The sequence below is a fragment of the Alligator mississippiensis genome, chromosome 2, assembly GCF_030867095.1.
Source record: "Alligator mississippiensis isolate rAllMis1 chromosome 2, rAllMis1, whole genome shotgun sequence".
Taxonomy (NCBI): Eukaryota; Metazoa; Chordata; order Crocodylia; family Alligatoridae; genus Alligator; species Alligator mississippiensis.
The window spans coordinates 238,090,373-238,116,934 of NC_081825.1; the positions used below are offsets into that span (position 1 = coordinate 238,090,373).

General features: G+C 46.9%; 1 protein-coding gene across 3 annotated transcripts in view; it reads left to right on the forward strand.

The window, feature by feature from the left end:
* LOC102572385 (cytosolic phospholipase A2 epsilon) overlaps positions 1 to 26,562 on the forward strand; it is an 89,893-nt gene that overhangs the window by 26,261 nt on the left and 37,070 nt on the right. For all 3 annotated transcript variants that reach the window (XM_059722956.1, XM_059722957.1, XM_006263375.4), the window contains 5 exons: positions 15,969 to 16,011; positions 16,775 to 16,838; positions 20,828 to 20,982; positions 21,161 to 21,253; positions 25,694 to 25,731. In XM_059722956.1, coding sequence (XP_059578939.1) covers positions 15,969 to 16,011; positions 16,775 to 16,838; positions 20,828 to 20,982; positions 21,161 to 21,253; positions 25,694 to 25,731 — 393 coding nt within the window. The remainder of the gene's footprint in view (positions 1 to 15,968; positions 16,012 to 16,774; positions 16,839 to 20,827; positions 20,983 to 21,160; positions 21,254 to 25,693; positions 25,732 to 26,562) is intronic.

Here is a 26,562-nt window from a genome sequence, read left to right on the forward strand (position 1 = left end):
ATCCCCACTGCCCCCCACTGCTCCGCACTGCGCGGGGGGGGGGCGCTCTGCAACGAGCCCTCCAAGGCCCCAGTTGCCGCTGCCGGAGCCAGTGAGTGCAGGGCTTTTTTTAGAAGCTCTGCACTCACCGGATGTGGAGCATGTGGATGACAGCATGTTGCTGCTGCCAGCTGGGGCCAGCGCGAGCACCCGAGTCTGCTCAGTCCAGCCTATGGCGAGTGCTGGGAAGAAGCCAGTGCTGGTGCTGGCCCCAGCCAGTAGCAGCAGCCTGCTGTCATCTGGCACACAGATCCAGGGGCCCTCACCCTCTGGGAGGGCTGTGGGGCTGTGCCAGACTCCTCCCAGGGGAGTGGGCCCCTGGATCTGTGCGCGGGATGACAGCAGGCTGCCGCTGCTAGCAAATGATGTTAATTGTGCTTTGAAGAGTTTGAGGTACAGTTTCACAAAAAACCCTGCACCTACTTCCTTGAAACTTGATATGCTTCATGCCCTCAGAATGGTCTATCATACCTGCAATTTTCATTTGAATCAGGCAAAAATTGACAAAGTTATAGGCATTTTTGTGATTCCCCATTATAGCCTATGGGTGAAGTGTCGAAACAGCATCAAAACAGTGTCGAAACAGTGAAACAGTTTTAATGAAACAAAACAGAACAGTGCTTCAAAACAGCAAAATGAAACACTGTCCCTTCAAAACAGCTAAACGGAAGTTGAAACGAAACAGTGCTGTTTTGCACAGCCCTACAGGGAAGAAAGGGAAATTAGGGTTTGTTGAAGGAAAAAAAAAGAGGAGCCCACTGTTCTGAAGGGAGGGTGGAAGGTATTCTATACTTGACTAAGACAACAACAAGAAGGATAATGGAGCAAGTCCAGAATTTTCTATTATAGCTCCTGAAAACCCAACAAAACACAATAGGAGGCATGGTTTGTGGTGGAATGGGGGTGACAGGAAATCACCAAGAGCATAAGCAGTTTTTATAACAGCAGGAGAGGTCCTGGGAGGTGAGAATGCTGTTTGGATTGACATGTCCCTGGGTTGGCCTAACTGCAACCAAAGTTTGAGCTTTAACACTTTGCACATTTAAGTACGTGGCTAAATGTGCCAGGTGGCCAGTCATCCTGTGTGGCCTTGAGTGGTGAACAGATTGGTTTGCCTATGGAAGTGAAAAGGCTGCAATTAACTTCTGAGGGATATAAACATCAGATTTGGGTAAAACCAGTCCCATGGGAAGCCTAGCTAAGAGTTGTGGTTCATTGGTGGCTATCAGCACAGGCAATTTGAGTAGAGAAAACAATGGACTTTAGTGTTCCAGAAGCAAACCTGATAGATTTTGCCTGCAGGGGTCCTCACTGGGGTCAAATGACTCTAATCAGTGTCAGTAACTGGTGGAGAAATAAGAGGTCTGTTTGGAGTCTGAAGAACCTGGGCAGTTAGAGCAGGGGAGCTGGCTACCAGTCTCCCCTCCAGAAAACTGTAAGGGAGCAGAACTCCAATCAGGAGAAACCGGGGAAAGTATATAACATGAAATGATTCTGGACCAGTCCCAAACCAAGACTCCCAGAAACTGCATTAAGATTTTGGCTAGTACTGCAGCTTGTGGGCAGTTGGCCTGTGGGAAGGCAGGTAGGACTGATAGTGTGCTTTCAGTGTGAGCAACCCTGGCACCTCAGGAGAGACTATATTCTCTTGGAATCTAATTACCTAAGATGCTATTAAATGAGTCTGTGGCCTGGAGAGCTCCCTAAACAAAGAAAGGAAATCACAGTGTTTTGTAACCATGAAGGTAGGGGATGTAACAGTAAAAGCCCTGGTGGTTTTTAAGATATAAACACTCTTATCTAGAAAAATAAGTTTCTTTTTAAACATGTTTCCCCATGCATGTCTTTTAATGCCAAGGTAGAAAGTGAGTCTCTCTGACAGCCCATGTCCATGGGCAGATCTAGAATTTTGAAAATTGGGGTGCAGACGGTGAGGTGCATCATCATATATAAAACAACACACATTTTTTCCAGTTAAAAATAAACTAGAAGCATACTAATATGCTAGGGGCCCAGGGCAGTGAAACAGGAGCTTCATTACCAGGAGCAGCTAACAGGCAGCAGACTTACAGAACAAAGGATAAAAAGGAGGGAGTTGCTAATATCTGTGGAATAAAGAGTTTAGATGGGATCAGGTAGATTATAACTCATGAAGTCAATTGACTCTGTTGGCACTTCCTTACTAGATATGCTGCTGCCATTGCCACACGGTTGCTTTTAAACTTTGGTTGGACTGGGACTCAAAGGGGCGCGGGGGGTGCAAGTGCACCAGTACACCCCCGCCGCCTCTGGATCCACCTCTGGCAATGCTGAACTACAGGTTGGGGCAGTGGCAATATTGTTTTGGCCCATAATCTTTGTAAGAAATTGGGAGTGATTTATAATCTTACAAAGAACGTGGTATGTGGAAGTAGCAATGACTTCTGGACCATGTGATGAGTCAGAAGAAGACTGGAAAAATCTGGAAGACCCCACTGCTGTACCTGATTAGAGTCACTTGGAAGCTATGAGGCAAGTCCAGATCCTGGATGAGCATCTGAAGACTTAGTCAGGAACTGAGCAAGCTTGAAACTTTCTGGCAGAGGATCAAAGCTCAAGTGACCAAACAGAGAGAGGCAGTGGTCTGTTGGGAAGAGACAGCCTCCACCTCATTCCACTGGAGAAGAAGCTCTTCTCAGACAGAATGACTGACCTGATCAACCGAGCTTTAAACTAAGCTTGCCAGGGGATAGGCAGATATCCACCAGAGCAAGCTCACCAAACATCAACTGCAAAATCAGCAGGTTAGGATGCTCAAGGGAACCCACTCCTACCCCAGCCTAGGAACAGAGTTTCTCCATGCGTACAAGGAAGCCTAAGGCCTCCAATGGCTTACTTACTTGCCTGTACACTAATGCTAGGAGTTTGTGGAATAAACAGGAGAAACTGATCCTTCTGCTACACAAAAATGACTATGATCTCATAGGGATAATGGAGACCTGGTGGGATTCCTCCTATGACTGGACTAAGGGTATAAATGGCTATAGCTTGTACAGGAGAGATCGTGCTGAAATAAGGGGTGGGGGTGTAGCTTTCTATGTGAAGGAGAGCTACACATCTCTACAAGCTGAGATTGGCACCTAAGGTGGATGACTAGAGACCCCCTTGGGCTAGAATATGAAGGGAATATGAGATTGGCACCCAAGGTGGATGACGGACACCCTTTGGGTTAGAATATGGTGAAGAGGATATAATGGTAGGAGTTTACTGCAGACCTCCAAATCAGGAATAAGAGCTTGACCAAGAATTTGCCAGGGAACCAGCCGAGGCTGCACTGTCTTAGTGCATGGTTATCATAGGAGACTTCAATTACCTGGACATCTCATGGGAAGAGCACTCAGCCAAATCCAATCGGTCTCAAACCTTCCTTACATGTATGAATGAGCTCTACCTATCTCAAGAAGTTTATGGGCTGACAAGAGGTAAGGTGCTGCTGGACCTGGTACTGGCCAAAGGGGATGATCTAATCAATAACCTAAGAATCGAAAGGAAGCTGGGTGACAGTGACTATGAGTTGATCACTTTCACTATCCATCGCAAAGCTGGCAAGTCAGCCAGTAATGCAGTAGTCCTCGACTTTAGGAAAGCTGACTTCTGTAAGTTCAGAATGCCTGTTCTTTAGGTCCTGACAGACCATAATTCCATAGGGAGGGGAGTTCATGATGAGTGGTTGCTCCTTAAGGAAGCGATCCTAGAAGCACAAGGGGAATCCATCTCAACCCATAGAAAAGGTGGTAAAAGGGCTCAACAACCCCCTTGGCTCAACAGGGAACCCATGGACCTCCTACATCTAAAAAGAGAGACTTATATAGGATGGAAAACAGGAAACACCACTAAGGAGGAGTATGCTGTACAAGGTCTGCACCCATAGGGAGCGAACTAGGAAAGCCAAGGCTGCACTGAACTCCAACTGGCTACATGAATCAAGGACAATAAAAAGTTCTTCTTCAGATATGTGGGGAGTCAAAAGAAAAACAAGGGCAACATTGGACCCCTGCTAAACCAGTTGAGGCAGCTAACTACCGATACCCAGGAAAAAGCCAATCTGCTTAATGATTACTTTGTGTTGGTTTTTCACCAGCCCAAAGGGACCACCCTGCCTAATATGATGCAGGATGACCAGGGTGAGGATGAACATATGCCCACCATTGGCATTGATCTTGTGGGGTAGCATTCTGAGAGGCTGGACCCCCACAGATCAGCTGGTCTGGATAGATTGCACCCAAGAGTGCCAAAGGAACTGGCAAACATCATAGTGCAGCCACTGGCAAGGATATTTGAGAACTCGTGGCACTCAGGCGAAGTACGTGAAGATTGGAAAACAGCCAATGTGGTGCCTATCTTCAAGAAAGGGAGGAAAGAAGACCCGGGAAACTACAAGCCAATCAGTTTGACATCAATCCCTGGGAAGATTTGGAAAAAAAGATCAAAGAAATCATTCTTGACAGGCTAACAGAAGACAACATTCTGATGGATAGCCAGCATGAGTTTGTTGCTTGACCAATCTCATTTCCTTCTATGACCAGGTGAGGTATCACCTGGACAAAAGGGAAGAGGTTGATATAATATATTTGGACTTTAAGAAACCCTTTGACCTAGTGTCCCATGACGTCCTTATGGAAAAATTGAGCAACTGAGGCCTCACTACTCTGCAGTCTGATGGCTGGGAAACTGGCTCCAAGGTCAGACTCAGCGAATGGTAGTTGACAGAACTGAATCAACATGGCACTCAGTGACTAGTGGTGTCTCCCAAAGCTCCATTCTTGGACCTGTATTCTTTAATGTCTTGATAAATGATCTGGACACTGGTGTCAGAAGTGGACTAGCTAAGTTGGCCAACCTCGATAGACTTACAAGGTAGGCAGATGAAAACCTGATGCAATGCAAATGAAAGGCAAGGTGCTCCACCTGGGTGGGGGAGAACCCGCATCACACTTATAGGCTCGGCAACGCTAGCACCACGACCGAACTAGACTTGGGGGTCATGATTGACCACAAGATGAACATGAGCCACCAATGCGATACCACAGCTGGCAAAGCGAACAAAACTTTGGCTTGCATCTACTAATGAATCTCGAGCAAGACCCAGGATGTAATTCTCCCTCTGTACTCAGCCTTGGTGAGGCTGCAGCTGGAGTACTGCATCCAATTCTGGGCTCCACAATTCAGGAAGGACATGGAGAAGCTTCAAAGAGGCCAGAGGAGAGCCATGCACATGCTCAGAGGGCAAGAGAACAGGCCTTATGAAGAGAGGCTGCGAGCCATGGGACTCTTCAGCCAGGAGAAGCGTAGGCTCAGGGGTGACTTGGTGGCAGCCTATAAGTACATAAGGGGTGTGCATCAGGATCTGGGGGAATACCTGTTCACCAGAGCAGTAGAGACAGGATAGAGTCTCTAAGGCAGCATTCTGGAAGAGGAGCTGGAGAGAACCCAGGGGGAAGTGAGAGCAGAACCCCAGGATAAGGAGACATTTATGCTTTGTACAGATGTTGTGCTTGGCTAGGCCATACCAAGGAGAAACCTGGGAGCATTTTCTGTTGGAGAGGGCATTTAAAGAATAGCCAGGATATTATATCATGTGGATGGACAACACTTTATGATTTTTTGGGACAGGGATTAATTTGAAAGCTGTAACATTAATAAATTAGTCTTCTGCAATTATGCTATTAGACAGTAAGAGCAGTAGCAAAGTTTATGAAGAACATTAAAAAGGAGAAACTCCAGGAGAAATGCTAAGCAAGGTTACCTCTAGCAATGAGGCATCATTTTTGAAGACTTGGCATTATACAACCAGGAATAATGTACACGATGTATTTTGGTAGATGATTATGGAAGCTTGCCTTGCAGTTTAATCATTATTGGTGTAAGGAAATTGCTTGATGTGCTTATTGATGATTCCCTAACTTAAGTCAAGGCCTTGTTGGTTGGAATTTGGAAAGCTTATTTGTATTGATTTTGCTACTTTCTCCCAGTGTTTTACAATAATCAACTTACTTATGCCAAGTCCAGAAAGGAACTTGGCCTTCAATACCCTGTTTTCCTAACACTTATCTTTGCTGCTCTCGTGATTTACCTTAAGTTTGACAAGAGTGAAGAAAGTTGTGTCCTTTATATTAATTTAAAATGTTTTCCTGTTGCAGCAATACATGGATTGAATACTTTATGGCACATGAACTAAGTGCATGGATTAAATGCCATGCTGCTCTTCCAGTCATCTTTTTTAGTTAAAAGAAAAAAATCCTTTTGGTTTCTGCGACTGCTTGGTGAAAACCCTCTCTCTCTCTCTTGCTCTTGAGTCATGGTGTGCACTATTATAAAGATATAGTTCTCATTAGAGAACTCTACATGTTACAGACAGTACTGTTACTATGGTCCCAGAGATAGGAGCTTGGCTCTGAGCAGCCCAGGTAGCTCTGAACAAGCCTTCCTGTAGAACGCTGGAAGAGGTGGCAGGAGGCTTGACTACTTCTGGGCCCAGTGCCCATTCCTGCAGGTGGGCAATCCCTGCTGCCCCGATGGCAGTGGCTGAGGAGGTAAGTCCTTTGCAGACAATTATTCACTTTATGATATATGCTTCTCTGCTACACTTAATCAGAAGTAACCTTTCCTTTCTCTCTCTCATTTCCATGGGTAGGGTCCAGCGACAGACTATACCCCTGAGAAATGTTGATGAGAGAGGATCCTGCTTGACCAGGTGGCTTCGGTCATTCAATATCCCGCTGCCCCCTGGCTTTTAATGTAGTCCAGGCCTGATATGAAAGGGCAAGAAGGGACTTCCGGCAGATCCTGGAAATTCAAATGGTACTGTGAATTTCTAAAGATGTTGATTTGGTCATGGGGAACCCAGGGAGCTGCTAGCTCTGTTTTGATATTCTTTTGTGCTTCTATCTTTCTTTCAGATGTCCCAAGCTGAGGAGATGTATCTGAAGTTCCTAGAAGAATGAGGGACCAACCTAAAAATCCTTTCATGTCACCCAGCCCTCTCCCTTTTTCTGGAATTATTAAAGAGAAACTTTTTTTCAAAATATGGAATAGTAATAACTGTAAATACGTGTACAAATAAGTTCTGTGAAATGTTATTACAAGGATGCAAAAAGCATAACCTTTTGTGGATTTTAGTAAATAAAAGTCTTTAGTTTCTTCTAATCAGGTGTGTTGTTTCTAAATATTTGTCTGATACCACAGAGAAAATCTACCTAACATACTGCGCCATTTTAATCCTGAGATAGGTGTGAGACTTATGTGTGTTGTTTCTTCATAACAATAGCAGGAAGTCAGTCAGGACATGGGAAGGGTTTAGATAGATGCTTTAAACTGAAGGAGGAGGACAGACAAAATAGTTTGGGGACTAATACTGTTTTCTGTATTCCAATAAAGTTTCTTGGTTATTTTTTTTAAAAAAAGAGTATTTCTGTGATTCCAGTACATTTTCACAAAACACTGGAATTTCAAGAAATGAGACACAGATGATAGAAAAGCCAAGGCCTTTAGCATCATTCTGATTACACATGGGTTTTATATCATTGTAACTTCAGATATGTCTATACAGAGAAATTAGTGCAAAGTTAACTATTGTGTGAATTCACTAGCTGCTCTGCCCTAGTTCCCTGTGAGGACACTCTTGGTAATCACCAATGTTACCTTTAACAACGTAATTTGCTTTACTTTGAATATAGGATAAGCCATTTTATACTTCATATGTGTAAAGAGTGTCCACATAGGGAAACACTTTATAAAGTGTGTCCATCTTACACTTAATACGCAAGAAGAGTTATCATAGAGTAGCAAGTATTCTGTAAATTCACATCCATGCTTACTGTGCTGTAGTGTCTCTATGCAGAGAAACCTTGAGGGTATGCGTACACTGCATTCCTGCTGTTGCCAGCGGCATATGCTCTCTTACTTCTGCTCATGCATGCCAGACCTGGATATGAGACACTGAAGCTCTTGTGGAGGCATCCCCTATGACTGCTGTCAAGGTGTGCCAGACACTGAGGTCTTGAGAAACACCAGAAGAATATACTCTCAGAGCAGCTTCCTTGTCATAAGCAGGCACAATTTTATTTTATTTTATTGTTTGGAGTTTTTCTTTCATGAAAAATTAAGAGAAAAAAAAAGTTTTAATTTGAATATGATGTTGCATAACCTGTTGGCCCCATGAGTCAGATGAGTTGCGTGGGGCCAGATTAAGCCCCATGCACCAGGACTGGGCTCTGGGCCCAGCTTTGACTTCTCCCTGCCCCAAGTACTGGGCATGGGGCCTGGGGCCTGGCACCTTCTCTTCTCACTGGGATTGGGCCCTAATGGCTGGGAAATGCTCCCTCCCAGCCTCTTGTGTGTTGGGATTGGTCCCTGTGGTCCAGTACTCCCCTGCTTTTCCCTCCATGCTGGGATTGAATACGTGATTCAGCACATATGGCCTGAGGCTCTCCATGGGTCTGAAAATTTGTTAGTGAGGGAGTGGTGCCAATGTTCTCCCACTGCCAAATTTCTGGATCCATGGTGAGCCCCGTGGACTAAATGAGATGGTACCACAGGACAGATGTGGCCTGTGGGCCAGGGATTGACCACCGTTGTTCTAAGATGAAACTGAAACAAAGCTGGAGGAGATGTAGAAATTTCCCATGAAATGGACATTATAAGCTTCAATCAGCTCTGTTTCTTAAATATTTAATATTTAGGGCCAGATCCACAGTTACTAAACCATTGAAATCAATGGTAGAGCTGCACCAAGGTGTACCAATTTGAGGAGCTGACTCTAGAAGCTAAATATTTTTCTTCCTCTAAGATATGTAACTGTCACTTACACCACTTTTAATTATCCAAATCACTTAGCGCAATCTTATTCTACCATCTCTGAGCCACCAAATCTTGCATCATGCATCTAAATTTATGATACATCTTCATTTTAGCCAGGATTGATCACCATGGGCGCGTCCACACGTGCAAGCATGTGTGCTTGCAGCAGCTCTAATAGAAGAAGTGCAAATTTGAGCCAGGGCTTTTTGCCTCGGTGCATGTGCCCGAACATGCACTTTGTTGTGCAACAAATTGTACCACTTGGGGCAAAATAACCCTGCCTGCCTCCTTTTGAATCTGTAGCCAGGGGGAGCTAGAGCCCGTTGGCCAGCACCTACTTGCCCTCAGGAGCTTCTGCAGGAGGAGCCTTTGGGAGGAAGTTGGCCACACTTCTTCCTGTCCCAGGCTGCTGCTGCTGCTGGTTGCTGCAAACTTGGTCTCAGGAGCTTCTAGGGAGAAGATGGCCAGGCCAATTCTTGCCTCTGGCTATTACTAGCTGCTACCTGTTCTAAGAGCTTTTGGGGGTAAGTTGGCTGCACCCCTTCCTACCTTGGGCTGCTGTTGCTGCTGCCCCTCCCATGGGGGGCGGGTCCTCTGCTGCACGCCATTGCTCCCCCTCAGGAAGGGGCTCACTGCACTGCATTGCCCCCCAGCACCACACCCCAGCTTCTGCATACCTGTTCCTGCCTGCTGCCCAGGTCACTGCCAAGTTGAGGTTGGGGGACAGCCTGGGGAAGGGGAGCTGGCACTGCCTGTGGACCCCTCCCCCAACATCACTGCCAGAGCCTAAAGGTGCCTTGCCTGCCACAGCTGCCTTGGCAGGCAACCCCACACCTTCACCTCCACTTTCACTTGAAGCATACCCTGAGTGGCTGAACTGGACGGCTGCTACCACTGCTGCTGCTATTGCTACCATCTGCTCTGCTACTGCCCCCTCTCAGGAGAGAGGGAGATTCCCTGCTGCACCACCTTGCACCACTCAACACCACACCTGCACTGGATTACTCCCTAATTGACTGATTGCTCCTGCACTCCCCTACACAGCTGCCTCACTGCATCTGATCCTGCTTTGTTTTCCTGCCTATTGTTCTGCTGCTGAGTGCCTGGCTGGAGGCCTGAGGGGCTCCTGGACTGATCTTCAACAAACAAAGCCCCTCCACCACTCCAGCCATCTCTTACATCTGCTTCAGCAGCCTTCCCTGTGAGTTTTTGCCCTTGTGTGATAAGTCATGTGGTCTACTCCTTCTGCCCTGGTGTTTGTTGTGTGGCTGAATAAGCCAGCTTGAGTCTCCCCAGCCCTTGTGTGTGTGTTTTCCCCACCCCCATGCACACATTCCCCAAGCATAGCCCTCCTGTTTTTCTTTCCTGTGGGCCTATAGCTCAGTGAACTTCAGCCCCACCTCCCTGCCCCATTTCCCCCACAACCCCAGCTTGCCCCTATTAGATTCACCAGCCCCACTGTATATTTTGGTTTTCTTTATTGTTTTCTCCTCCCTCATGTGAAGCAATGGCAGGGTAGGAACCTTTTGGGGGAGCAGATGCCCTCACAGAGCTAGCTGCAGCCACCACTATGGAGGCAGATTCCAGCCTAGCCCCTGAGGGGATGCATGGCTCTGCAGCCCCCACCCCAGAGGCAGAGTCCAACCAACCTCCTCTGGGGGTAGAGAAGCCTTCAACCTCTGCTGCAGGGGCAGGCAGGACTCCAGCAGGGAGCCAACAGGGTCAGGGGTTCTCCCCTAGCCAGGCCCCTCCTGGAGGGGTTCCCAAGCCCCCTCCTCCACCATCAGAGACCAGGGGCAGGAGCAGTGGGAAGGGGTCCTCTTTAGCCTCCTCCACAGCTGGGGGTGGGAAGGGCAAGGGCCCCACCCTCAAGCTTAGATCAATGGCATCTAAGGGGACCAGGTGCATTACACCAGCAGGCGCACCCACTCAGCCTGACCCTAGCCCCGGCCCCACCAACACAGCCCCCGCAGTGGGGGAACCACAGCTATGCACAGGCAAGCTGCACTGACACCCCAGTCTCCTGCCCCTTCTGTGGGCAGAGGGAGACCCTGGTGCACATGACCCTTGAGTGTGCCAGGCTGCCAGCCACTCTACCTCCACCTCCAGAACCTCCTCCTGAGGTTCTGGTTGAATTTCACCCCCCACCTTTTTGTTTTTGGTCACCCCATCCGTGGCCCCACCAAGTCCTGGGACCTCCTGGTCAACCTGCTCTTGGCTCTGGCCAGGTGGGCCCTGTACTTAACCAGGCTGTGGTCAGGAAAGTGCCCAGAGATTGTGGGGCGTCTTTCCTTTCACTTGTCTGTTCACATTTCTGGGCAGAGCACCAGTGGGTGGCATCCACCAGCTCCTTGGTTGCCTTTGAGGATTGGTGGATGCAGCCCAGGGGGCTCTGCTCAGTGTCCCCCTCTGGAGAACTTCTTTTCACATTTTGAACCTTTGACCTCCAAATCACTCCTACACTTTTCTTCCTTAGCTGTCCCATCAAAAAAAAAAAATTATCAGTTGTATCTTTCAAACTTTGGCCCCACAGAGTGGGGCCTATTAGTTAACTAGGTGGGCCTTAAGGCCCAGGATCTCTGGAAGATACAAATAGACAGGAGCTTCTTTAGAATGATCAACAATCACCATCTTAAGCAGGGGGAGCCAGAGCCATAGGTGTAGCCCCAAGGTTTGCCCCATCCAGAGTCACAGTACCTGTGCCCAGTCATGCATGTAGTCATGACCAATGTTCCCTCTAAGGAGTAGCGGTCCATAAGCGCGCTGCTTTGGTCCCGCCTCCCCCTTTCGGTGTGGTCTACCGATAAGTGTCCCACAGTAAGTGTCCAGGTGGGAGCGGGCAGAGTTCGGCCACCACCCTTCTCCATGCTAACTGCTGCCCAGAGCAGCATAATGGAGTGCTGTGGGACAGCCATGGGCCAGACACAATCAATTGATAGAACTGAAAGGTAGGCGCCGGAGCTGGTGTGGGACGCTCACTGAAGGTAAGATCCTCACTCCTCATGTGGGGCAGGCAGTGGCTCCTCCCCGAGGTGAGGCAAGGCAGGGCTGAGGGCTGGTGCGGGCTCTGCCAGCTATGGGGAACTGCTCTGCAGACTCCACTGGCTCTGGGGAATTGCTCCACATCCCAGCCCTGACACCATGTGCCTCCTTGCTCCCCAAGGCGATGCAGGGGTGTGGAGCAGTTCCCCAGAGCTGGTGAAGCTTGTGGAGCAGTTCCCCAGTGCCAGCGGAGCCCGTGCCAGCTCCAACCCCCATCCCAACCTTGCCTCGGGGAGGAGCCACCGCCTGCCCTGCGTGAGGAGTGAGGATCTTACCTTCAGTAAGTGTCCCATGCTGGCCCCAGTGCCTCTTCCACACGCTGCGCCCAGCTCCTCTCTGGGTGGGTGCGCAGGATTAAAATGTTGGTGAATGACAAGATTTTGAATTGTGTGCGGCCGCACACACACAGTTTAGAGGGAACCTTGGTCATGGCACGTAAGTTTCCAGGGCCTTTGTGAACCAGTTTGCATTCAGTGAACCTGACTCAAGCCTGAGGCTCTGAATCATCTATGACACACTTTGGAATGCTCTGTAAGTCATGTATTACATCCTCTTTATACTTTTTTTCTGGAAGTTCAGCATTGTCCTGGCCACTCTGGCATCTGGGTCTTTCCAGTGGATCACTGTTCAAACAATGTGTTAGCCAGTCCATTGCCTTCCGTGTTCCTTGGCTAATTCTTGGAAGCCATCACTCAGCATACAGTGGCATCATTCAGCATCATGTTACCCATTGACATTGGCATCCAGAGAAAAACCATACTGGAGTTCTACCAAATTTCATGGCTAATTCAACTTAAGCCTACTCTCATCTCCTTGGTTTCTTTGGCGATGGACCTCCTAAAGCCCTCTGCCACATATCTGCTATGCAGCCACCCCACCCTCATCTTGGCCTCAAGCCTGTGGCTCTGCCTGAGACATGTTGCAGCAGCCGACCATTGCCCCTCTGTCAAGAGCATGGCTTTCCTGGTACACATGGGGAATAGGATGTCGTGTCTTGGATAGTTCAGGAGTAGCCCACGCGGCAGTTTCCTTCTTAGTCCTACCAGGCCTGCTAGGTGATGAGCCCTGAATGGGGATGGGATGGCTCTATGCTGCCAGCTGGGTGGGTGAACCCTAATGAGAATTTTCAGGAGCTGTATTCTGATCTCCATGCCTGGTGTAATCAAATCCCCTCTTCCTGTCACCTCCCTGAGATCACCATTACTGGCCTTTTCATCACCAATGCTGGCCAATGTTGGCCTTAGAGGATGAATACTTGCTGCTTCTGACCTGGTCTGGTTGGTGAACTGGTTCCTTGATTATGCAGTGAGGGAATGGGAGCAGCTGCCAGGTTTTCTGGGGATTTGGACATGGGAGGAGGGACAACAACCACAGCCTGCCAGAAGCAGGTGTTTCTTTCTGTGGTTTAGGATGAAGGGATGCAAGTTTCTGTGCTTCTGTTGAGTAATTGTGTTACAGTGGTGATAATCTATCTGCAGTTATGTTCTGGTAAGATGAGGTACAATTATATCAAAAGATCCTGCAGGAGCTGTATGCATTGTAGACCATTGGGCCACAAAATATAGAGGATTTCTTATGTTTTCTTGAACATAATTGTGGTACTCCCTACCAGAAGTGCTCTACCAGATAATTCCTGGCTGGATTCCTTGGTTGCCTGTAGATGTGGGGGGATGCTGTAATTACAATGCATTGGAGCAGACTCAATTATTCAAGTCTGCTTGAGCATGCTAATTCGCGTGCTCCGGTAGCCTCAGCATCTCGTGTATTCAGTGCCCCTGTGGTTCAAAATGGCAGTGGGGGTGCTTTAAATAAAGCACATTAAATGAGCTTTAGTTAAAGCATCCTTGCCACCATTTTGAAGTGCTGGACGCTGAGTACATGACACACTGATTGTGGCTTAATTAGAGTGGCTTTCAGAGCTGCTTTAATTAAACCACCTTCCTCCCCTTGGAGCACCACCTCCCCCTTCGGGTAAAAACGACCAAGTGCCTGGTGAGTCTATGGAATAGGGGAAAAAGATAGTACTGCAAATAGTGCCAGATCTTGTCTCTTTCCTTCTGCAGCTAGTGTGCCCTATCTGGTGTGTGAGCAATCACATATCCCTGTTCTAAGCCAGGAAGCATTTTTAACTTTACCAGGGGTGGTGTGCTGGGGCTGTGTGGCTGGAATCTTATGCCACAAGTTTGATCCATCATACTGTCCACAGAAGTGTGGTGGGAAGAGTGTTGGAGGGATTTGGATAAGCAGCAGCTCTACAGAAAAGGACCTGGGGGTTACAGTGGACAATAAGCTGAATATAAGCCAATAGCATGCTGTTGTTGTGAAGAAGGCTGTGTTAATAGGAGTGTTCCCAGTAAATTGAAGGAAATGGTTATTCCCTTCTATTCAGCACTGGTGAGGTCACAGCTGGAGTACTATGTCCAGTTTTGGGCCTCCCACTATAGAAAGGAAGTAAACAAATTGGAATAAGTCCAGGAGAGGACAAAGAAAATGGTTAGGGGACTGGGGCATGTGACTTCTGAGAAGAGGCTGAGGGAATTGGGCTTATTTAGTCCATAGAAGAAAAGACTGAAGGGAGATTTAATACCAACTGTCAACTACCTGAAGGGTGGCTCCAGAGAGGATGGAGCTAGATAGTTCTCAGTGGTGGCAGATGACAAAACAAGGAGCCATGGTCTCAAGCTGCAGCAAGGGAAGTTTAGGTTAGATATTAGGAAAACTTTCTCACTATGAGGGTAGTAAAGCACTGGAACAGGCTACTCAGAGGTGGGGGAACCTCGAGCCTTAAGAGGTTTTTAAGACTCGTCTAGACAAAACCTTGGGTGGAATGATATAGTTGGGAATGGTCCTACTTTGAGCACGGGGTTAGACTAAATGACCTTTGAGGTCTCTTTCAACCCTCATTTTCTATGATTCTCAGGCCTGTATATCCTTACTCTAAATGTCAGTAGAGTAAGCAGGTGTCCTTGTGTTTCTAAGGAGGCAGCTTCTCTCCTTTTCTGGTAGTTGTTTGGGAGCAGACTGATTATTTCCTTCAGCCAGCAGTGCCTGGGGTCATATATAAATATCTTCTTCCTATGGATGTCAGCTCAGGGCTTATGTGCTCAGGGTTGCCCATTGACTGAATGAGAGAGCTTGGCATTTTTGTGGGTGGGAATAGGATTGGTTTCTGCAGGTTCACTTGGCTGTGCATTGCCACAATGAAAGAAGGATGCACCATCCTGGGGGAAACAGGATTGGTCTCTTGTGCCTTGATGGGCAATGTTGGGGGCTTGTAGCAACAAAGTCCTAGTGGTGTGATGGAATCTAGACCTGAATCTCTGTAGCTGCACTCTCCATCTTAAGAGTTCTAGGAGCTGCAGTAGGTGTTCGAAACTGTGATATGAGGCGTTGTGGGATATCTTTAATACATTAAGAAGTTTCTGATATTTTAAAAAACAAAAAATAATTGTTAAAGAGGTTTTATTAAAAGTTATTTTTGTGCTAATTATCCATCTTTGATCTCTATCCTGGTTAGTGTAGATTTTCCATGTACACCTCCAATACTTATTCACATTTCATTTCCATTCTGCAGTTCATCTTATGAGGATTGGATAAAATTCTCCCCTCTGCTCCTGTTTTGGGGAATTGGACTAATGCTTTTTACTTCTGGAGTTCAAATGGTAGATGCTCTGAGGTCCTGAGATAGAACTAATGATTTCAGACTCTCCACATACTCACTGTAATATATTTCAGAAACCACCTCATGGTTTAGCATGATGGGAGTCTGCGCAGGAGTGTTTCATGGTTGGGTACGGCATTCAAATGATGATTAAAGCTATCAAAGCAATGGCATTAAAGGTCAAGTTTGGTTATCCACTGTTAAACTGTGGGAAAACTTAAACTTGTTTTCTAGAATTTCCCTGATGCTAATCTCTTCTGCGAGGGACTCCCCCCACAATGAGCAACATAAATGTTGAGAGAAAGAATGTTTGACTCATTAGTTAAAGATGTATTTAATTGCTCTCATTGTAACACTTGGAATTTTTTTTTGTTCCATTGTTTTTCAGGCTAGAACGTCCTGAAAAAATCATCACTAATGGAGTACTAGTGGTAATCTTTTCTTTTTTCCTGCAATCTTGCCTGTATAGCATGGGAAATACTTAAACTACTGAGGGGATTCGAGATTTGGAGCTTTGCCTCACAGCTTTGCCTGTACTTTAAAACCCCACACTTTAACTAAGGTAGAACCTGGGAAAGCTGTGAACACAATGCCACTGTCTACCAAAGACTGAATGTTCCCATGTCCTAATGTGGCTCTTTGGGATATAGTGGCAAAGGGATTAAAACACCTTGCTATTGATCCAAAGGCATGAGTGTGAGCTTTGCTTCATACTCCCACTGCCCTCACTGTGGTTAAATTGGTACCTGGTAATTTGGAATGGGGAATGAAAACTTGCCAGATGTGATGCTAGTTGTGACTCCCTTGGGTGCTGCTGTCTCCAGAAGTCTGCCTTGACCTTGCTAGCCTGTTAGGCCTCCTACACTTCCCCCTTGTATCCTTATTGCTTAATGTGGTTGAAACTGTATTAGGGAAGTGACAGAACTTACACAACCTGCTTCACTCGAAGTATTCCTTGTCTTGACACCAGTCTTAAATAGCTGTCACTTTAATCATTCCACCGCCCCGTGTTTTAAAGTTCAGACTCTTAAGAAGTTCCCATTTTTGTTTCCCAAGCATGTCACCATCCTCCCTGGTAAGTATTGGAAGAGATTCTTCCTTGTCACTATTTTGTCAATTCCAAGAGCACAATCTGAATCACTTAGGATTCCAGCTGTGTCATTCTTTGTCATCATATGGTCATCTCTGTTACAGTCACAGGAGATTTCCTGTTTGGAAGTCAAAGTGGATGCAGAGAAACTGAAGCAGCAATCCACAAGTAAGACTATTGTTATATTAACTGGTTGATTACATGTTTGTTATTCAGTAATTACAATAAAAGCTGGAACATTAATAATCTACTGTATAGGTTCCAAAGGCAATGTTGTCATAGTCCAGTATCACAGAAGTCCACATTAAATTTACATTTTGTTTGAACTGCAATGAAACAAAAATCAGGAAATTCAAACGTTTGGGTCTTGTAACATTCTCCTTTTTGTTCAAAGGGTACTACATTTTCTGAAACTTAGCAAAAGTTCAGGAAAGAAATTCTGTTGGTTGGCCATGTATAAAATGTAAATTTGTGCCTAGTCTTGACTCGGTACTGTTGTTTTAAATATTATTTCACCATTAAATTACTGAAAAATAAATCTTAAACTCTATACTTTATTTAGGTGGGAATATGCCAAAATCCATTTTTTTTCATAAGGGACATTTTTGAGTTGCCTGGAAAAACAAAATGTTCCAAAAGTTTAAATTTGAAATTGCACACACAGGCGTGGGTCTGCACATATTTCATTTGCAGGTTTGAGATATGTTTGTGCAGTCCAAGTCCCATTTGGAGTCATAGATTCATAGATGTTAGGGTTGGAAGGGACCTCAATAGATTCATAGATTCATAGATGTTAGGGTCAGAAGGGACCTCAAAAGATCATCGAGTCCGACCCCCTGCATAAGCAGGAAAGAGTGCTGGGTCTAGATGACCCCAGCTAGATACTCATCTAACCTCCTCTTGAAGACCCCCAGGGTAGGGGAGAGCACCACCTCCCTTGGGAGCCTGTTCCAGACCTTGGCCACTCAAACTGTGAAGAAGTTCTTCCTAATGTCCAGTCTAAATCTGCTCTCTGCTAGCTTGTGGCCATTGTTTCTTGTAACCCCCGGGGGCGCCTTGGTGAATAAATACTCACCAACTCCCTTCTGTGTCCCCGTGATGAACTTATAGGCAGCCACAAGGTCGCCTCTCAACCTTCTCTTGCGGAGGCTGAAAAGGTCCAGTTTCTCTAGTCTCTCCTCGTAGGGCTTGGTCTGCAGGCCCTTAACCATACGAGTGGCCCTTCTCTGGACCCTCTCCAGGTTATCCGCATCCCTCTTGAAGTGCGGCGCCCAGAATTGCGCTCAGTACACCAACTGCGGTCTGACCAGCGCCTGATAGAGGGGAAGTATCACCTCCTTGGATCTGTTCGTCATGCATCTGCTGATGCACGATAAAGTGCCATTGGCTTTTCTGATGGCCTCGTCACACTGCCGACTCATGTTCATCTTGGAGTCCGCTAGGACTCCAAGATCCCTTTCCACTTCTGTGCCACCCAGCAGGTCACTCCCTAGGCTGTAGGTGTGCTGGACATTTTTCCTCCCTAGGTGCAGCACTTTGCATTTCTTCTTGTTGAACTGCATTCTATTGTTTTCTGCCCACTTGTCCAACCTGTCCAGGTCAGCTTGCAGCTGTTCCCTGCCTCTCCTGCTTCTTCTCATAAATGTATTTCATGGACTAGTTTTTTTTAAATAAAAGTTACATATTTAAAAAAATCATGACCTGTATCTATACAAAAAATGCCCTATGAATAAAGTGCTTACAACAAATGGCCTGATTACCAAAGGCCAGACCTTGTGCAGAAAGTTTGTTTGAAAGATAATTTGGAGGAAAAGGACAACTGAAAAAAATCCTAAAGATGTTGCCATTTATATTCCTGAGACAACAACATTTCAGCTTCTGACATTCCTGTCTGAGCACTTTGCTGAAAGGGCAGGGTCATCTTCTGAGAATACAGCAGTCTGTTCATAGAATATTTTATAGGAGTTGTGGCCCTATGATGTTAGCCATAGTGGATCTTAGTTAGATTGCTACTGAGTAATTATAAAAGGAAGACAGAGGTAAATGATTCTGTCCCAGGGATGCCGGGGTTAGAAGGGTACCCCGGGGCCGGACCAGGGGGGAAGTAACCACTTGCTTACCCCACGCAGAGGCCGGGACAAGCAGGGACACGCGCGTGACGAGACTGCCAGTGCGGTTTGTAAGCCGCGCTTATATCCAGCTGGGGCTGGGCGACGCCAGCGGGAGACGCCGCCCGGCAGAGATAAAAGGCGGCCCTGGAAGCGGGGCCGGGAGAGAGGCGGGGGAAGCCCTCAGGGAATCCCGAGAGCGGGACCCGTGCCAGCAGGGCACATGTATCCGACCCGACGGGGTCAGCCGAGGCAGAGGCACTACCTGCAGCAGCTGCCGGGAGAGCTGCGGTGATAGCAGCACCGGCCGCGGCAGAGAGAGCCGCTGTGTTAAGGGAGCCGGGAGAGAAAGCTGCGGCTACAGCAGCAAGGTCTGCGCTCTTAAAGGAGCCGTGCACGAAAAAGAAGACAACGTCGGTAGCACCACGGGAGGAGGAACTGGCTACGGTCGTAGCAGAAGTGCGGGTGGCGAAACCGGTGAGGCAATCGAGCGCGGACCCCGCGAGAGAAGTGACAGGCAGGCCGGTGGGGAGCCGGCAGTGGACTCGGCGAGGGAGAGAACGCCAGGAATAAGACTCCCAGAGAGAGGGAGCCACAAGCTCAGGGAGTAGGCACCTGGGGAAGCCGGTGGCCTTAAGCCTCCTGACAGGCCGGTAGCCAGGGGGCAGCTCATCGGTCGGGGCTTAGGCACCCGGGTCAGAGCCTGGGCTAGGTGTGATATAGGAGTTGGAGTTTAGTTTCAGTATTTCGCTCCCCTTTGGGGCTAGCTCGTGGTTGTAGTGTTGCGGAGGCCTCGGGACCATACGGGCTAGGGGCAGCTGAGAAACCAGGAGGGGTGAGACCCCTAGGCAGCTTTCAGCCTGGGTAGTTTGGATCCCCGGGATAAGGACCACCGGGAGATTCAGGACCGGAAAAGCGGTGGGGCTGCCGAAGGAAGGCCACTAGAAGATCAGCAGCAGCAGATGGCGATTGGCCGGGGTATAGGGGAGGTCGGAGCCCTGTGAGTGCCCGCCGAAGGCGCAATGACCCCGGGAGGCAGCATTAACGGAGACCCCCACCACTGAGGTTACATTCAAAGTCGTGGCAGGCGAGGTTAGGGGGCCTCCCGTCACCACCCGAGGCACCTCCCGGGGCCCTCTCGTGAGCTCGTGGCCAGTGAGAACGGCCACTCAGGCTAGAGCAGCCCGAGAGTGCCTGGTCGAGCGGAGGCGGGCACAGATTTTTTTTGTTTTTGCAATGAACTACTCTAATTAAAACACCACAGCATCATGTGTATTAAGCCCCCGTGCATTTAAAAATGGCTGTGGGACACTTTAACTAAAGCTCATTAGATGAACTTTAGTTAAAGCACCCCAGCATCCGTTTTTAAACCCACAGAGGTTTATACACATGATGCTGTGGCAACGCTAGAGCATTCTAATTAGAACACCAATTTTTATTTTTTCTTCATCCTCTGGGCATGTTCAAGGGTGATGCTTGGAGAGACCTGTAGCCTAGTGATTATAGTACTCTGCTGAGAAGCAGGAGATACAGGTTCAAGGTCTTTCTGGGTAATGGGGTCCCTATAACTTAAGTGAGTGTCATATCCATTGGCTACTGGGCTAAAATATGGGAGGTCCCTCCTCCTAATCATGGGGCTTTGCATAGCTACAACTGGGAACATGTGTGTATATGAAGGGGAACATATGATACTGCATACCTGCTTGGACAGAGTCCAGCCCTACTGAATATGCTCAGTTATTGTGTTTGGAGACTTGAACATCCTTGCTGTACTGGGAATAAAATTATATTGATCATAAATGCCAAAAATAAAATGTATGCAACTATTCTAGAATATGACTTAGTCCTTTATGGACACAGATAGTTTAGACAGATGAGTCTTTGGTAGCTTTTGTGACACATTCTAGATTTTATAAACAACTATTTTAATATGAAACCTGTAGGAAGATCTGGGCATTTTATATGAGAGGAAATTTTTAAATAGTTGCGTGTTTTGAGTTATAGGTAGGTACCATAAAAAATCTCTTGTTCTGTGTCTCTTGTCTGTAGAGGAAGAACTCATGTTTACAGTAAAAGGATCTCATGAGGGAACCCAGAAGATTTCACTGAATCCTGACTCCACAGATTCTGTTATGTTTCACTGTATAAAAAATAACCCAACGAAACTGGATGTTACTTTACCAAAGAAGATGCTTTCTTCCATTGTATGTAATCATTGGTTTTATTAAAATAACATCAAATAGAGCATTGATAGAAATGTTAGCTTGCTTTACGTGGGGAATTTTGGTTGTAGTTAGAGGGTTAGCCCTTTCCTCCTGGTTGTAAGTCATCATTGTGTTTTACCCTTCCCTCTCCTGCCCCCCCCCCCTTTTTAAATTTCAGCTGGCACCAGCTAAACAGGATTCTGAGAAAAATGGATTCCTGACCCTGCCTCTGAATTCTCTCCCTTTGCAAAAGAAAATAACAATAACAGGGGTGAGTACTGCACATGTTTTGGAATAGTTATTTTAGTTATTCAATTTTTAGTATTAGAGAGAGACATTTTTTATTATTGGTTAGAGAACGCCATTACTGTGTGGTGTGGTTCTAATGCATATTTGAAAAAGTGATATGAAATATAAAGAGCTTGTCCAATTTCTTACTAAAGTATCAAAGAACAGCAATCATTTCAGTGGCCTGGGCGAGTAGGGCACCTATTTTGGGCACCCAATTAGAGGGTGTCCAGAATGGTGAAGGGACTCCATGCTGCTGCCGAAGCATTAGCAGCAAGAGCCAGGCCAGGCCAGGCAGACCACTTTGTACCAGCAGGAGCTGGGCACTGAGTCTTCAGGGCAGCTAACATTGGCCCCTCCTTTTTCTTTCTTCCCAAGTTTAGCTCAGGGCTACCCTTCCCCTCTTGCCTCCCCACCTCTTGTAGGATCTTGCTCAGGGCACAAAACCCCTACTGCTAATTACAACACTTACTCAAATATAATTAGATTCTGTATATGGAAATTGTATATGTTTGGTATTATTTTCCAGGTATAGAATCTAAATACTGGAGGGTTGTCTTGGATCCCTCTCCCTTCCTCCTCCAACTGCTACAGCAGGGAAAGCAGTGCAGTGGCTGCGGGGGGGGGGGGGGGGGGGGGGGTGTCGGGTCAGGTGGCAACCTTGCCCTCTGTCCTGCCAATTCTTTCCACTGCAGGCTTTCTGCCCCCTGCCACCTGCATCTCTCCCACTCCCAGCTCCCCACAGCCCCTGGCCCTGCTCCCACTCCCCAGTCTCTGCCTCTCCCCCACTGCCTCTTCCCTTCTCCCCCTATTGTCAGAGGCTGCTTGGGCTGCACCACTGCCTGGCCTTGCAGCCATGCTGGTGCATGTGTTCCATGCCCAGGAGAGACCCCAGCTAGAGCCAGAGCCAATCTGCACCTGACAGTAATGGGGAGGGAAGCAGGTGAGGAGCATCAGCTGCAGAAGGGAAATGGAGGGAGGGGCAGGAAGCTGCTGTGGGTTTAACTGTGCCTCTGGCACAGGCTCAGGACCAGAGTCAGAGCCTCAGTAGTTGCCTGTTCCCCTCTGCTTCATGTGATAATATAAGATTAGGGGCTTTTCCCACCCATGCTGATTTGAGGAGGGGATGTGGGGAGGGGGAGAAAACCTCTTCTTATATTTGAGTAAATATGGTAAGCCTCTACTATTTCCCAAGTGAAAAGTAGTGTAGTTTGCCTTAGTATGGCACTGACTGCTGTCCTCAAGTCCTGTCTCTGCATGGAAACAGAGGTCACCTGATGTCTCATTTATCCTGCCATAAAATTTTTCTGGTAGCACAAATGGTGAGCTAATAGACCTTGCTTCCAATTTTCATGCCTCTTCAAAGGAAAATAAGTGGTGCAACAAAAGGTAGTAATAAACCCTCCACTTATTGTGCCTCTGTGACAAGAGAGTCTGGGTAGCCTGAGCTGCTGCTCCTCTCCAGTCACCCTGGAGGGTCCCTCAAGCCCCCAGCACACCTGCCCACTTTCCCCATTTACACAGAGGTACCCCAGGGACTCTGAGGTACTTCTCCATAAATGGGAAAGTGGAGGTTTCCTGCTCAGCTGGACTCATTCCCCATGATTGCAGGAATAAACCTGGCTCAGCAGGTAAAGTGGTGAGATGACATTCGTAGAATCGTAGAAAATTAGGGTTGGAAGGGACCTCAGGACGTCATCTAGTCCACTCTCCTGCTCAAAGCAGGAACATCCCCAACTAGATCATTCCAGGCACAGCTTTGTCTAGCTGGGTCTTAAAAATCTCCAAGCATGGAGTGTCCACAACCTCTCTGGATAGCCTGTTCCAGTGCTTTACTACCCTCCTAGTAAGAAATTCTTAATATCTAACCTAAACTTTCCTTGCTGTGCCTTTAGGCCATTAGTCCTGAGAACAATCTAGCTCCATCCTCTTTTGAACTCCTCTTCAGGTAGTTGAAGGCTGCTATTAAATCCCCTCTGGCTCCTCTTCTGTAGACTAAATAAGCCCAGTTCCCTCAGTCTTTCCTCATAAGTCATGCCCCCCCCCCCCCATTTTTGTTGCCCTCTGCTGGACCCTCTCCAATTTGTCCACATCCTTTCTGTAGTGTGGGGCCCAAAACTGAACACAGTACTCCAGATGTGGCCTCACCAGCGCTGAATAGAGGGGGACTTCCCTTGGCCTGCTGGCAACACACCTACCAATGCAGCCCAGTATGCCATTAGCCTTCTTGGCAACAAGGGCACACTGCTGGCTCATCCAGCTTATTGTCCACTGTAACCCCGAGGTCCTTTTCTGCAGAGCTGCTGCCCAGCCAGTCAGCCCCCAGCCTGTACTGGTGCATGGGGTTGTTCTGTCCTAAGTGCAGGACTTTGCACCTGTCCTTGTTGAACCTCATGAGATTTCTTTTGTCCCAAGCCTCCAATTTGTTTAGGTTACTCTGAATCCTATCCCTACCCTCCACCGTATCTATTGCTCCCCCCGCAGCTTGGTGTCATCTGCCAACTTGCTGAGGGTGTACTCTATGCCATCTTCCAGGTCACTGTTGAAGACATTGAACAAAACTGACCCCTGGGGCACTCTTTTAGATAACAGCTGCCAACTGGACATCAAGCCATTGATTACTACCCTCTGAGCCCAATGCTCCAGCCAGATTTCTATTTATCTTACAGTCCACTCATCCATCCCATTCTTCCTTATCTTGCCTGCGAGAATGTTGTGGAGATCCTTGCTAAAATCCATATCAAGATCCTTGCTAAAATCAAGGCAGGCGAGGTTCCTTGGGTAGATGTGATATCTTTTATTAGACCAAGTAAAATAGTTGAAAAAAAAGTTCTTGCAAGCTTTGGGCACAACCAACAGCCTTGCTAAAATCAAGCTACATCCCATTCTCCCTACTTTCACAGAACCAGTCACCTCATCATAGAAGGCAATCCAGTTGGTCAGGCATGACTTGCCCTTGGTGAATCCATGCTTCCTGTTCCTAATCACCTTCTTCTTCTCCAAGTGCTTAGAAATGGATTCCTTGAGGATCTGCTTCATGATTTTTCCAGGGACTGAGGTGAGGCTGATTGGTCTGTAGTTCCCTGGATCTTCCTTTATTTAATCATCCAGGACCTCTCCTGATTGCCATGAGTTTTCAAAGATGATGGCCAATGGCTCTGCAATCTCATCAGCCAACTCCCTCAGCACCTTTGGGTGCATCCCATCCAACCTCATGGACTTAAATATGTCCAGTTTTTCTAAATTGTCCATTAGCTGTTCTTTTGTCACTGTTGGCTGCTCACCTCCTCCTCAAACTGTGCTGCCAGGTGCAGTAGTCTGGGAGCTGACCTTGTCTGTGAAGACTGAGTTAAAAAAGGCATTGAGCACTTCAGCCATTTCTGCATCCTCTGTCAGAAGGTTACTGCCCTCATTCGGTAAGGGACCCACCCTTCCCTGATCCTCCTCTTGCTACCAACATACTTGTAGAAACCTTTCTTGTTACCCTTCATGTCCCTTGCTAGCTGCAACTTCAAATGCACTTTAGCCTTCCTGATTTCATTCCTCCATGCAGAAGCAATGCTCTTATACTCCTCCCTATTTATTTGTCCAAGTTTCCACTTTTTAAAAGCTTCCTTTTTGTGACTTAATTTACTGAATAGTTCCCTGCTAAGCCAAGCTGGTCTTCTGCCATACTCGCTAGTCTTCCAGACCATTGGGATGGTTTGTTCCTGCACTCTCAGTAAGGCTTCTTTAAAGTACAACCAGCTGTCCTGGACTCCTCTCTCCCTTAGACTGGCTTCCTAGGGGATCCTGCCCATAATTTCCCTAAGGGAGTTGAAGTCTACTTTTCTGAAATCCAGGGTCCTTATTCTGATACTCTCCATCCTTCCTTTCTCCAGGATCCTGAACTCAATCTCATGGTCACTGCTGCGCAAGTTGCCATCCACTAGTACATTCCCCACCAATTCTTCCCTGCTTATCCTGCATCATCAAGGGTGGGACAAGGGATGATATGTGTTTCACCCAATGAAGTAGATCATCTGTGCCATAACACATTGCAGCACAGCTGATCCACTTCATTAGGCAACATCTGTTTATAGTTTCTGTGTACAACACTACACACAGGCAGCCAAGTTACTTCCAGTGTGGGAGGTAGTATTCACAGAGTATGACATGTCTCAGTATAATGCTGCCTGGTCCTGTAATTAAGTAGATCTGTTTCCATAGTTTGCACTTGGAGTGCAAGGCAGCTTAGTCCATTTTCAAAGTGGAGTAGGTATGTTGCAGTTGGTAGTGAGTTAGTGTGGAATAGCTAGTATGCTATGAATTCATTCTCTGACTTACTGCTTACTAACTTCCCTGTACAGTTGAGCCCTAAGTCTGAAACAAAATAAAGTTTAAAAAATAATATGGTACTTACCTTTACTTTCTTAATTTCTAGGACAAAACTTTTGACTTGCATGTAAGGGCAAAAAAATGGTAAGAAACTCTTTCCTGATGTTTAGGTTTCTAAAGACTCTGTATAGTGAATTCTGCCCTCTCTTGCTATGCAGAGGAAGAAAAAAAGTGCTTTTGTATGTTAAGAGTGTCTGCAAACACTTAAAAGTATGTCTGTGCACTGAGAAAAGTCAGTATAGGTGTATCCGCACTGCAGTCATACTGATGAATTGGCTTTAAACTAACTAACTTGGGGATCAGTAGCAGTCTCTCTCACAGTAGCATGAAGCTCAGCATGTACTATTTTATCCTCAACAGGTTATGTTAGGTAAATTGGCCCCTACTGGGTCTGCAGTGTAGATGGAAGTAAAAAGACCACCTTTTGATTCATTAGGTATGATGCTTAGCTACATTCTGAATCAGAATTGCTGAAAAAATTATTTGCCCTCCTGTTTGATCTTTCTTGCCATGTACAGCCAACAGAGCTGAGAGTGAGTGAGCTGGATTTCATTCCTTCTCGTACATCAAAAAAAAATGTTAACTAAGTTCCAGCTAGTTGCACCTGCACCAATATAGAAAATGAAACAGAACTTTACTAGCATCACTGAGAACACAAAGTGAAGATAATGAGCACGTATTGGTTTCCTGAAAGCATGTTTTGGCCCCCTGAACCTTGATTATTAGGTCTGATGCATAAGAAGAAAAAACCCCCAAAGAAACATAGTTTGACCTTCCAAGCTTAGGTAGAGTTTTCAGGGCTGATGCTTAAGTAGGAGCTATATTTTCAAGTTTTACCTGTAAATTTGGCATATTTGATACGGGATCACTGGGACAATAGGACAGGAGGAAGCAAAGGTGGTTTTAAGTCACAGA